General features: G+C 43.1%; 1 protein-coding gene across 1 annotated transcript in view; it reads right to left on the bottom strand.

Moving 5' to 3' along the window:
* Positions 1 to 13,658, bottom strand: part of CPSF7 (cleavage and polyadenylation specific factor 7) — a 22,696-nt gene extending 9,038 nt beyond the window's left edge. The window contains exons 1-7 of the mRNA XM_004383864.1: positions 13,586 to 13,658; positions 12,860 to 12,964; positions 6,248 to 6,466; positions 5,305 to 5,408; positions 4,768 to 4,940; positions 1,678 to 2,092; positions 853 to 971 (exon numbers count right to left, since the gene is read on the bottom strand). Of these exons, the coding sequence (XP_004383921.1) occupies positions 853 to 971; positions 1,678 to 2,092; positions 4,768 to 4,940; positions 5,305 to 5,408; positions 6,248 to 6,466; positions 12,860 to 12,913 (1,084 nt within the window). The 5' untranslated portion in view covers positions 12,914 to 12,964; positions 13,586 to 13,658. The remainder of the gene's footprint in view (positions 1 to 852; positions 972 to 1,677; positions 2,093 to 4,767; positions 4,941 to 5,304; positions 5,409 to 6,247; positions 6,467 to 12,859; positions 12,965 to 13,585) is intronic.
* Between the last annotated feature and the right edge of the window lie 18 nt (positions 13,659 to 13,676).

Raw genomic sequence — 13,676 nt, 5'->3', positions numbered from 1 at the left:
CAAAGGTTCACTCAGATGTCAATGAAGGTTTTTCTGGCAGAAAAAAATTTCTGAACAGACTTCCTGTCTTTAATCTACTCTGTAGTTTCAAGATGAGAAATTACATAAACATAAGGTTTAGGGTTAACTTACTTCTCGGGAGATCTGATCGTCTATGTGCATTTACATTCATGTAAGAGTTAGGAAACTCACAGGAAGTAAGAAATTGAGTATGATTACTATCATACTGGGAAACCTGGACCAGAACTCTGAAACTTCTTACGTTCTCTTTTCTTGGCAAAGATTTTGTACCTAGGGCCCTCAGATCATGGCTTCTGGTTCTGCCTACTTAATAGTGAGAGCAGGCAAAAGTTAGCTGTAAGGGTTTATGCCTTAAGATGATGCCCAACAGACTTGCCTCTTTCTAGAATAGACTACATGGAGGCCATCAGCTCTGCCTAGACTCCTAAATATAATTCAGACTCCATATCAAACCATGATCTAGCTGAGCCGTCATTGCTAAAAACCCATGGTCTATACTTCGCACTGGACCCACCACATAGACACTAAGATCAAGATCTACATGAGGAAGGAATTTCATTCTACAACAAATACTGCAATCAAACAGTTCTTATTAATTATATTCTAGACACTAAGTTGGTTTTGATGGGGCAGGTCTAAACAGGTTAAATAACACGAAAAGTTTCCCAAAAGCCAACAAATCAGGTCATATATTGCTTTTCAAAATACGTCACTCTTGAGAATCTTAACAGTGCTCCAACTTTATTTTGTTGAACTTCTTGCCAACAGAAATGACAAAACAATGGAAAAAATGAAAGTAAGGGGAAGGCAGCATAGGTAAGTGTGAATTACCTGCACTGGCTCCAGATACTGCTTTGGAAATGGCACTGCTAGAAATTGCTCTGTTTCTCTTCATGATCTCCTCAAATTCCGCTTCACTCACTGTAGATGGCGGAGGGCCCGAATCTCGGCTGCAAGAGATAATACCATTCCTGATGGCCCATATGCCTTGTTATCTTTACTGTACTCTATAATACCACTAAGGTCCCTGGGTGGAGCAAGTGGTTTGCAGTGAGCTGCTAACCTAAAGGCTGGTGGTTTAAATCCACCCAGAGGCTCTGCAGAAGAAAGGCCTGGTGAATGGCATCTGTAAAGATTACAGCCAAGAAAAGCCTGTGAAGCAGGTCTACTCTGTATCACACAGGTTGACATAAGTTAGAACCGACTTGATGACCATCAACGGGTTTGGTTTTGGGGTTTATGGTACCGTTATTTAAACGTACTTCCACTGTATAATATCTTAAATAGTTCTCAGACTGTTCACATGTTTTATGTGTTCATCTTCTCTTCAAGGACAAGAGTTATATCATACACTTTTGTAATCCTGGCATTAGCCAACAATGCCAAACATTTGTAGCATCGTAACAGCCACTTAAAAGCGGCTATGAAAGACATGGTTTGGGTCAAGTGGGTAAGATGCACGCAAAATACCAAATAAAAACATTCACAAACAGATGGTAAACTATTTCCCAGGACTCAACACCATGACAACAGAGATCCCACAAGGGAAAACACAAGAATTCAGTGCGTACTTTCTCAGGGAGAACAAAATGCTTAACTCACTGACGACCCTACTATTCCTCGCTCAGATTTGAAAGGTAACGAGATAGTCCTTACCTGCCATGGTGGTTATAGGGTGCAGAGGCCTTCATGTAAGTATCTGGTGGAGGCCCCACAGAGGCATTTGGTGGAGGGAAGAAGGCTGGATTGAGGTGAAGGGCAGGCGGGATGGCCCCAGGGGGAGGTACAGCCAGATGAGGAGGTAATCGAGGAGGGGGAGGCATAAGATGCTGGTAGTGGATGCCAGGAGGAGGAGGAGGGACCCCGAAGCTTGAAGAGAGAGGTGGTGGGGGTGGAATTGGGGGTGGGGGCAGACCCATCAGGGGGAGGGCTGAAGGAGGGCGATTGAAGTAGGGAAGCACGCTGGGGGGCTTATCCACACGGGCAGACGAGGGTACAAGGTTCTCAGAGGGTGTGGCCCGCCCATCAGCAGAATCACTAGAATCTCGGGAATGGGCCCGTGGAGGTATTCCTATGAAGCAAAACAGAAGTGATGTTACTGCCCAGGCTTTAGACATGGGACCAGCTCATCCTTCAGCAAGAGACATCTGATAAGATACTGAAGTAAGATAACTGCGGTAGCTGAGAAAGAAGGTAAAATCATCTACTGCCCTTCCTTTGGCCTCAGAGAAAAGGTCAGTTATAATAAAGACCCAGCCGCTCTAAATGTTGTATGTCAAAGTATGCTTTTCATCCAGCACTCTCAGAGCACTTCAGAACACATTTCATTTATTGAAACACCACATCTCCTGATAAGGGTTCAGGGCCTCTCTCCTTAGACCAGCACTAATCAACTCTCTACCCTGCTGTGCATTTGACACAGCACTGTGGTCAGGGAATTTTGGGCTGGGGCGAGAGGGGATGCAGGGGATGGACACTTCCTGCATCCACATATAAAAACTGGTCATTGGAGTAGGGAAGATACACACATGAAAAGTACTAGACTGGAGAATAAGTGAGAGGTAAAGAGAAAACGGGAGAGAAGCCAAGAAAAGATGTACCCACAGAAGGAGCAGATGGCACACAGCTGACAGCAGGGACTCCTAGGTAGAAAACATGCCTCAAATCTAGGGAACTCCTACTACATTTCAACAGCTAGACCCTCCATCCCACAAGACAGTCTACCAGGAACACCATCATAGTATGCTAGTATGATGGTGTGCCCAACAGGGGTTCAACACGTTTGTGTCTAGCTGGAAGCATGGCTTCTGACGTTGTCAAGTCACTTTACTAAACGTGTTCCCTCTCTCCAATTTCAGAGTCTACTCTAAGCCTGGTTAATCTGGAATCTAACCAGTGAACATGATCACAGGGCCTTGAAAGTTTTGGAGATAGAAAGATGCCATTAGTAGATAAGTGTGGAGGGAAAGAAGAGTGTTCTACAGCCTAAAACTCATTAGTCAATCCCAACTCCTGATTAAAGCCAAAGGTGGATTTAATTACCCTGAAATCCACCTTGGTTTCTCTACTACACTATTGGCCAGTGCCTGTCATAGCATGCTTTTATTCTTCACTTCCAGGGGTCTCTCGAACTGGAGAGAGATGAGGTATCAGGCAAGTGTGACTCTCTGAAAGTTAACCACTTTACCAGCTACCGTTCCTACCTCTGCAAGAGTTCTGTTTTGTATCTATGGCTACAAGTCTCAAGGGTAGCAACCATTTTTAAGCAGAGAAAGGCCATCAGCTACACTTAGAGAATTAACAGAGCCCAAGTCCATCAAAGTGACAGAGTAGAAAAATAACAGTCAGTCACCACCATCATTTCAGCTAAGGTAACACCAAGGAGTAAACAGGAGAGTGGAGGTAGGAATGCTACCCCCATACCACTACAAAATTATACATCTCAGGCAAGAAAGTAAGAGGCTTGAATAATAGACTCTCAAATGGAAGGGACCTGAAAATTCAAATTGCTAAGGATAAAAGTGTATGCTTGGAGCTCATATCACAACCATCCATGCTCTCAATCTAGCTAAAAAATGGTTACTGCTCTTCAAGAGAACTGGCCATACTGCCACCTGGACAATACACCCTATCAATACAGGGCATTATTCTCAGAGCAGGACCTAAGCAATGACAGAACGGAGGTGATGAAGCTTTGCCATCTCCCTGCTGTAGTAACAGAAGGGTGAAGGTGGCTGGCTGTTTCAGGTGGGGCCCTGCAGGGAGACTGCAATTTGTGAGGCCAGAACAATCCAAGGTCTGGTCCTTAGGTTTCGCAGGTTCAGAAACTCGAGTTTTATCAGTTCACCAGGGGGATTGAAACCCTATGAGATTGATTCACACTAACCAAACTCACAAGACACTGATTCATAAACCAGAATGCCAATTTATTAATTTACAACGAGAAATATAACTGCCAAGCAGACCGGAATACTTGTGTCGGCTGGTCAGCGCATTCTCTTCCCAGTAGGAGAGCCTAGTTGGGAAACCAAATTAGTATCAGAAGGTTGCCTGGTGAGTACGGTCATAATAAAGGGAGTAAGATGAACTTAAGGGATGCTATCATCAAGCTAAAGTAGTATGCTGCAACTTTCTTTACTAACGGGATATACTTGCCAAGCAGACCAAAATATTTGTGATTCAAAGGGCACCCTTTCCTCTGGACAATGCTGGAGAAACACTGTTAAATTCTTAGTCTCCAACTCTCCTTTTGGTTGATTCCTTGCAGACCATACTTTCAATGTACACTTATGACAAAACTACAACCATCTTTACATTAGTTACATTTAAGGGTGGCCACTTCTTGATAACTTACAGAGACAACTATTTCTCATGTCAACTACTTCCAAATTATAATGCAGAATAAATTAGTTAAGTCTGTTCACCATACACTGATTTTTAGATGGAAACACAGAATTCAGAGCTGACAGGGATTTAGCCATCATGTATCTAATTCAGGTGGGGAAACAGGCTCTAATCAGTAAAGTGACTTGCCGAAGGTTAGTGGCACAGTCAAACTACAACCTGACCTACCCAACTCCCAGTACTGTGTTCGTCTACATGAGCCTCATTACTTTGGCCCACCCATTAACCATGGTGCTACCGACAACCACCACCATCACCCTCCCCCACAATATAGGCTGAGCCTACACCACAGAAAACAAACCCACAAACCTCCCCCCTTTCATACAGATGGTCTCCACGTACCCCCTCTTGGGACTCGGACGCACTCACGTTTCCGAGCCTGTGCTTCAAACTGTGATAGGTTTTGCCGGGTGGCCGGCCTCACGTCCACTTTTTCCCCATTAAGAACTTTTCCTGGCAGGAGTTCCAACAATTTGTGGACAGAGTTTTCAGAGGCTACCACCACTTCAGCATACCTTGAGAAAGAAAAATAAAAAATGAGATCTACAAGACAACTAGAGGAAGAAACAAATTCTCTTCCACTTTAATGAAAATTGGTAAAGAAAATGCTGTTTTGCTACTAGTAAGACACACAAACCTACAGCAAAAACGCATCAGCCTGTAATCTTCCTGCTTATTTACAATTAATTAATTTTGCCCCCCCAATGGCTAGATGTTCCACTATATTGCAGCTATGTCTCCATTCTAAGGTGGTTTGCTAAAACCAAGACAATAAATCGGGCCAAGGGTGGGAAGGATAAAAACAGGGTCAAAATATAGTGCAAAGCTGTTATCCCAATGGTTACAAACTAAAAGGGGCTTTTCAAAACCAGACCTCACCCTTTAGACTGGCCATTTGCTCGATTCTCTGCAAATTTCAACTCCACCACATCATAGACTCCTATTGAGCGAATAACCTGGATCAGCTGCTGGTCTGTAGTCCACTGGGGCCGGCAAAATGGAAAAGGAAGAAATGTCAAGAGCTACAAAGCCTCCTCCCACCCAGAATGACCCAAACCCTTCCCCTAAACCTAAGATCTAGTCACAACGTGGCCTCCCATAGGAAACCCAAAAGCCCTGTAAGATTTTGATTGGCACAGGCTTTTCTCACCGTCCTTGCTATTAATAAAGAATTCCAAACCCACTCACCTCCTCCCCAACCCCCATCTTTAGAAATTAGAAAGATTAAAATCTATTTAACTTTGACTGCCATGTGGGCAGGCTGGTCATCAATTCCAACACTGACTATGAGCAGCTGTAAATTACCGATCTGACAGGCTAGAGTAGACCACTGCCAGAAGCCTCCCTCTCAGTATATCCGTTTCTCACTCTGGAACCACTCCCCCACCCAGCCCCCAACGGGTCATACAATCACTTCTGCAGAACAGTCACCACCTACCCAGAGTGCACTAGAGCTAGCAAGGTCTTTGGTCCCCGTCACCCACCATTAGCACAGGACCATCTAATGACCACCAAGAGTTCAAGGTGTTCACTCTGAAATCTCGTCCCACAGATGACCCTGCTAGACATAAAGCCCCAGGGTCAGGGGCAGCAACAATATGGCAGAAAAAGCAACTACCCACTTAATCATTGCTTTCTTCGGCACCAGTACGTCCTCAGGATAGTTCTCTTTCAGAGATCAATCCAACCTGATCCCAGGAAAAAGAAATCCAACCCCATCAGAGCACAAAACAGTGCAACAATGTGGTTTCTGAAAATGCCATCACCTCCCAGCACTCTCCCTCCAGCCCAACCGTAAGCCTTTTTGGTTGCCCATGCTCACCCAGGAGAAGCTGCCCACATAGACAGCAGCTCGTCTATTACGAAGGCCACTGTACGTGTACAGAATTGCAGGGGTCTTGTTGTTGGGCTTCGGAGACGGCTCCTGGCGAACAGGAGGTGGTGGCTCAGTGCTGCTGCTTCTGTCATCTGAGGGCTGGGAGGTGGCTGTCAGTACATCATCATACAGGTCAATCTGATCTGTATTGTTGAACTCTGGGTCCTAAGAGATGAGGGGATGGCAAAGGTGAGTTTGCAAACCTTCCCTTTCATTCACTCTACTTCACTTTGGTTTACTTAGAACCCATACAATTAAATACTACGTAAAACGACGTATCCTTATCCTTGCCCTATTCTAGGAAACTACACTTAAAAAACTTCCCCATTTAAACTATATCATTTAATTCTACTTATGAAGGTTTTTTGTCCAAGACTGTTAGCAATCTTCCATATTTTTGGCTTTAGCCACCTGTGAGAATCAAAAGGTGCATAATGATTAAGGAAGCAAACCAAGAATACATAATGAAACACAAGTGCCACTGTTACTAATGAGGTTGGCTTCTATAGACCACGTCTAAGATACATTAATGAAAATAAATTTTCATTATGCTATTTAATTAAATTATTTAATTATGCTATTTCCGAATTTGAGAGATGCTCACAGTACACAATCTTATCCTTCTAATAACCATCAAGGAAACACAAAAAGCAATACAAGGGAAGAGAATAACTCTGGCGATTTTTCCCCTTCTAAGTTCTATTTCTCAAATGACATTCAGACCCAATACATCACCATACTTATATAGAAGACACCCTTGAGCAATACCAGAGATGTTCAATGATATACAAAAAGCAACAAAGTTCACTAAAATATAAGGATCAGAAAACAAGACAAACATCCACATCCCAAGCTGTGTCATAGTAAGCATTTACAAAATGTATATCCTGGAAAGTATGCTAAATATAACTTTTGCCTGTGATATAGTAATATACACCTAAAACTACAAGACCTACTAAAAAGAGACTTTAATGATTCAGATTTTGCAATATCATTATCTCAGAGAAATCTTTTTAAGGATCAGACAAGTATTTTTCCAAAGCGTTCAAACAGTACTAAAGTATGGTGCTGCTAAAATGACAAAGAAGATTCTTAGACTTTCAAAGCATTTTAGGGAACCTACAGTTGAGGAAGACCCTCAACAAGATGGACTGACACAGTGGCTGCAACAATGGGCTCAAGCATAACAACGACTGTGAGGATGGCGCAGGACCGGCCAGTGTTTCATTCTGCTGTACACAGGGTGGCCATGAGCCGGAACTGACTCGACGGCACCTAACAACAACAACAACACAGTTCATTCATCTAATCGGGAATAAAGGAGGCACCTAAGTTAGGTAATTTGTCTAACTCCCTGAAGAAACAGTTCCTTGTCCTCCAGGACAAGCTGCTCCTATGGACACTTTCTCCCCCAATCCCATCACAAGAACTACTGATTCTGAGATGAGACCAGAGAGGACAGACTTGCCACAAAACTCATTTTTTTTTATCTTTTAAAATCTTTTTAAATCACAAACTTTTGGAAACAATCTTACAGCTTCTCAGTTTACCTGAAGTACAACGGAAGAACACGCACACTAACATAACGCTCTTGGATAGTTCTGATGGGGGAAAGGATTCTACCTGTATCAGTACTTCCTGTAGCATATAAATAATTTCAAATGTTATGAATACTGTACTCTACGGAATTCCACAGGAAAGGGGCCTCATTAAACTAGAATCACAAAGATAACGGCAAAAGAGAGTAAACTTTTTAGGGATGATATAAAAACAAGAAAAAGAAGCAATGAGGCACATAAGCACAAGAAGACTGTTCTAGATGGTCAAACCTATAAATAAGGATCTTGTACAAAAAACAGGTGTGTGTGTGAAGAATGGGGAGAGAAGCTAACACAAGGCAAATAATAAATTAAGGTGAAGTTAGCTGGAGCTAATAACTTGACAAACATTTTCTGTTTAATTAAAACCTCTAAAATACATTATACATCTTATGTCTCAAACCATCACAACTCTAGATAAATCACTTATCCATGCACTAGGCATGGTGATTTGATCTCATGGTCCAAGGTAGAGAAGGGCCCTTTAAGTCATTTAATCCTATCCAATGCTCTAATCCTTACAGAGGACTACTTCACATCCATTTTTTTTGGCTTGTTTTTAATCAAAGATTTTGAAATGGAGCTTAAAAAAACACAGCATCTTGGATAGCCAGTGCAACCATGTTGAGATTCCTGCTATACAGTAACTGTGATTCAAAGATATGTATCTAAAAGTTGTAATACAAAAATTACCACTGATAATCGGGGGTGAACTAACATGCAGATCTAGACAGCTCAGAGACCAAACACATAAAGAAATCCCCCTTATTGTAAACCCAGGTGATCGATCTCTTTTTGAGGGCCTCTTAGAAAAAATGATACTCAATCCTAGAGGACCTTGGTGTACGGAATAGCGCTTTAACATAAAAAGATTCAACGAATACAAAATTCACAACGTTCAAATGGTTTCTCTGGGCCATAGAGGCTCAGTTCACAGGGTAGGCCTACTGAGGCTTCTACTGAAGAAACAAGGATCAAATTGCATTTGGATTTAAATCTGCTACAGCTACAAATTCATTTTACTTGTTCAACTGTTATGATGGAAAAACAGATAAGGGCCTGAGCCAGTGATTTATTCAGTGATGGATTAGGTTAAAACAAACCTAGTTACATAAATTAAACAAAAGACACTATGTTTTTCATTCATTGACATTGAAGGCTTCATTCCAGGAAGATTAAACAAAAAATGCATAGTCAATACTGAATGAATGTATCAGAAAAAGTTTTGTTTAGTAGTAGCTCCAGAAGAACTGTGATTATCTCACAAAGCTTCTTGCTGCTCATTAAACAAAAGAGAACTTACATGACTTTGAATTTAAATAAGATTTTCTTCATTGCTATGCTCAATGTTCTATACCCCCCCATCTCCTTCCTCCTGATATCTGACCCAGGGAAGTAACTAGTGTAGGATTTATCTCTATCAAAGCAACCTATTTAATACCATTGTTTCTTTCAACTGTAACATAAGCTCAATTAGAGTTTTTGGTTTTATAATTACCCTTTCCATAGCTCTCACCTCATACCCTCCTTTCCCATCATTGCACTTGTTACTCTGCACTGTCACTGTGCATCATCCTCACTCAACAGACTGGAACCTCTTTGAGTACAGGGATCCATTTTCTTCCCCTTACCTCACCAGCCTTGGTACAGTGCTATCACATAGAGGTAGCTCAAAAAAGACTTGACGTTAATAAGGAAGGGAACTGAGCATACTATGCAAAGCCTTTCTCAGCACGAGAAAGAACACAGACAAAGCACTTGGTAGACTGGCAGCTCAAAGCCACCTTTCCAGAGTTCTTCTTCTCAGCCCAAGACAGCAGTTGTGAATCCCAGGACTCCCACTGTAACAAGAGTAAAGCAGCTCTGTGAGGGGCCTTTGCAGTACGTGCTGTAAGAGACCAGGGAGTCAGCACCATAATGCTCCATCTAGCACCCTGTTCATTTTCCCTGGGGAGCAAAGTACATGAGGGGATGAGGGGCGTTCTTGTGCATGGGCCAGCTTAGGGTGAATCAATACCATTCTTAAAACATTCTCAAACTCAATCTGTACTGGCTGCCCTCAGTCTAAACCTACTTCTAACAATCCTAGCCAGACAAAGCTTTTATCATTTCTTTAGCAGCTTTCAGATTACACTAAAACCAGCTTTGCCAAAAATTAACTTTTCTGTATGAGGAAAAAAGCACCCTCCCCTCACCTTCCACAAGATAAAAAGCACTGAAAATCTACATTTTCTTCAACTTGCCCAGCATCAAGTATTGCCTGTCTGGAATAAATGCCTACTGAGCTCCACATGCCATCATTAGCCTCAGCCCTGTAAAAAGTCCTTTAAAACTAAAAAGACCAGAGAACAAACTGATAAGGCCAACAACTTCTACCATGATAGAGCAGTGAGTACTGGACAAGGCCTGTGTCCTGTTTATGGCCTGCAAGTTATACTAATTGTGAAATATCATCTTCTCAGAATGTGGCTAGACATGTGTCAAGGACCTTGTTCTGCCTATTTCCCAGAGTAAAGTGGCAGCACCATCAACCCACAGGTAAGAAAATTAAGAGCGGCTTTTCTCATGATAGAGAGAAACTAAGGGAGCCTTCTTTCCTTGCTATCTTGTTAAAAACCAACCAACCATAATTTGCAAAAAGAAATCTGATTCAAAGGAATCCAGAAAACAATGGTTTAGCATTAAATTAATACACTAAATTTTTCTTTTCTATTCATAAATAATTGACTTTTTTTTAAAAGTTTTTTCTACATATTTAAGACAATTAACAGCCATATGTAGATGACTCCACAGATCACCTGACAAGACAACCGAAAACAATTATTACAAAGTACAATTGATGGGGAAACCCTGGTGATGTAGTGGTTAACTGCTATGGTTGCCAACCAAAATGTCAGCAGTTCGAATCCACCAGGCGCTCCTTGGAAACTCTATGGGGCAGTTTTACTTTGTCTTACAGGGTCGCTGAGTTGGAATCAACTCGACAGCAATGTTTTTTTTTATGGGTATAGCTGATGGATAATGGTGATGGTTGCACAACACGAAAGTAACTGTTACTGAATTGAACATGTAAAAGAAGGTGAAATGGCAAACGCTTTGTTATGTATATTTTTACAATAAAAAAATTTTAAAAAGTACAATGGGTAAAGTTGTATAATGGGTAGAAGGACGTCCTTACACTGTTCTCTTGACTTTTGTGCATGCTTTAAAACCTCCATGTTAAAAAACCATAATGCATTAAAAAAAATTTTTTATGTAACTTATACTAACTGAAAAAATAAAACCAAAAACCAAACTCGCTGCCATTGAGTTGATTCCAACTCATAGCGACCCCATAGGACAGAGGAGAACTGCCCCATAGGGTTTCCAAGGAGCGGCTGGTGGATTCCAACTGCCAGTCTTTTGGTTAGCAGCCGAGCTCTTAACCACTTTGCCACCAGGGCCCCAACTGAAAAAATGGCATGTATCAACTTCTGCTGCCTCACGTCAAAGACAGGGCCTAACCGGGGCACTTGCCTCCTCTAATCATTCTTTTATCCTCTTTCTAGGTTCTTATATGTATCCATTGGAAGATGCCAACGTGAAGAATCAGCTTACCCAAGTAGAATGGTGCTGAAAAACAATCCAGGCAATATATTAGTAAGTTTTAAACAGAGACTTTGGAGCATTCTTGGGATCTGACCTCAAGATTTCAGAACTGAACTGAATATAAGATTACTGTTTCAAGGGAGAGAACATTTTTGTATAGTGTTCTTCGACATAAAAACACTGAGACCAACAAACCATTTTAGGGTATATCAGCAAGTCTACACCTGTTTTTTAACTGATGTGTCCAACAACTTTCCCTCTTTCCCCTTCTTCAAACAATAAGGTTCATCAATAAAAATACACCAAAATGCCTATGGATTCCTCAAGACTGCACTCAAGCTACTTACAGAAAGAAGAAAACCGTAAAATAGTTGGAATTGAGATGAAATTAAATGTTAAAATACATGCTTTATACTATGCCTTTGCATTACTCTATGGGAGAGTGGAGACTACATTTTTCTCCAGCTGCAGTTTGAGAAAATAGCAACGGAACAGATATCAACATTGTCCTCATGAGACTATAGCAAACACAACTCTGATTTTTAAGTGTGGCTAGTCTCTGAGAAGATTCACACCCAACTGTGACTTCCTGAGGGAGCACGTTCCACAGGTTCATTCACCATTCAATTAAGCCTGATTTTTATTTGCTCTTAAATCAAAACCTTTAAGATGAAGCCTAGAGGCTCAGGTTAACATAAAGCAGAATAGTAAGTAGTAGTCTCAAAGGAAAGAAAACTTTAGATCTGTGTAAGGACAAACACCAATCGAAAATAAGAGATTTTAATTCTCCCTGTTGAAAATAAGAAAAGAGGCTCCCTTCCTCCTTTTTTTTTAAAATTCACTTTAGAGAACTCATAATTGCAAAATCTTTGATTTTCTGAAAAGTATGTAAACCAAGGATGTTTCCTAAAGGACCTGGGAACCATCTTTTGAAATGTAATCATCAAGAAAGCCTACACCCCTACCTCCCAGTTTCCTGGAAGGAGATTAGCATAATTTTAGGTATCCCGCCATAAAGATGTTATAAAACTTGTAATTTTATCTTAAACATGAATATAATGAGTTGTATCTACTCAGCTATATAAAAGACTTACGTTTCTGCAATCGCTTTAGCGGACTGCCCGTGATGCATCACATTCTGGTTTAATGCTTACTCAATAACCAAATTTTTCTTTCTCTTCTATTTTTGTGGACAAGTTTTCTAGGTTTGGACCAGATTTCATTTTTAGTAACTTTTCCCCAACATCAGATAGAAGAATGTTCAGGTCCAGCAAGTCCCCAAAGACTGACACAGCTTTGAACCACTACAAGTTTGCTGGAAGTGACTCCTAAAATGATGAAGACAATCACAAGGTTCCTGATGTCCCCTCACCTGGTTGAACTCCTCGTCCGCGTATATATCAATCAAGTCTACTCCTTCTGACATGGCTCCGGAAGGAAGATCTCGAGCCCGGAGAATGGAGAAAGAAAGATGCCACTGCAGTATCCACAAAAAGGCAGAAGTTAGAAGGCATGGGGGTCCTGGGGTGGGAGGGCAATGGTTGCCAACCTCCCGTCTCCAGAGACGCAGCATCCCGACAGCCTGAGCTCGGCCCCACCCGCCCCGCCCCCGGCCTCGCGCCGCCCCCGCTCTCCCAGACCGTCGGGGCTCGCTGCCCATCACCCTCGGGCCCGACCCGGGTTAGGCCGCGCTGGCGCCCCAGCAACCTATGGCGCGACGAGAAAATCCAGGCCTCGGCTCCTTAGAGGCCCTTGGACAGTGCTGCGAAGAACGGCCGCGGCGAAGCCCACAGCCCCCGCCCGCCGCACCTGCCTAGGCCCCGAGGCGACCCCGGCGGGTCCAGCAACGCCACCCGGATCGGCACCGCCTCCAGCCTCTGGCTCCCCATCCGGGCCCGTCCTCGCCCTCCGGGTAGGCCCGCCCCACTCCCTCCCCACTGAGCCGGCCTGACGCCCGCGGCCTCCTCCCGCGGAGACCCGCGTCTTCCTCAGCCCGCGGCTAAGGCCGCCCCAGGCTCAACCGACCCCCATCCCGCCTCTGTGTTGGCCCCAACCCCTCTTCCGGCCCAGCCGGCCCCCAGCCGCGCGCCCCCGTTACCGGGAATATGGCGGCGGCGGCGGCGAGTCCGGAGTAGGCCCGAAGCGCGCGAACCTTTCTCGGCCTCAGGTCCCGCCCCCTCCCCCCCGCC

This window comes from Trichechus manatus, unplaced genomic scaffold (genome assembly GCF_000243295.1).
Source record: "Trichechus manatus latirostris isolate Lorelei unplaced genomic scaffold, TriManLat1.0 scaffold00113, whole genome shotgun sequence".
NCBI lineage: Eukaryota > Metazoa > Chordata > Mammalia > Sirenia > Trichechidae > Trichechus > Trichechus manatus.
Note: the sequence above shows the minus strand (reverse complement) of the source record. Positions and strands in the feature narration are given on the sequence as shown.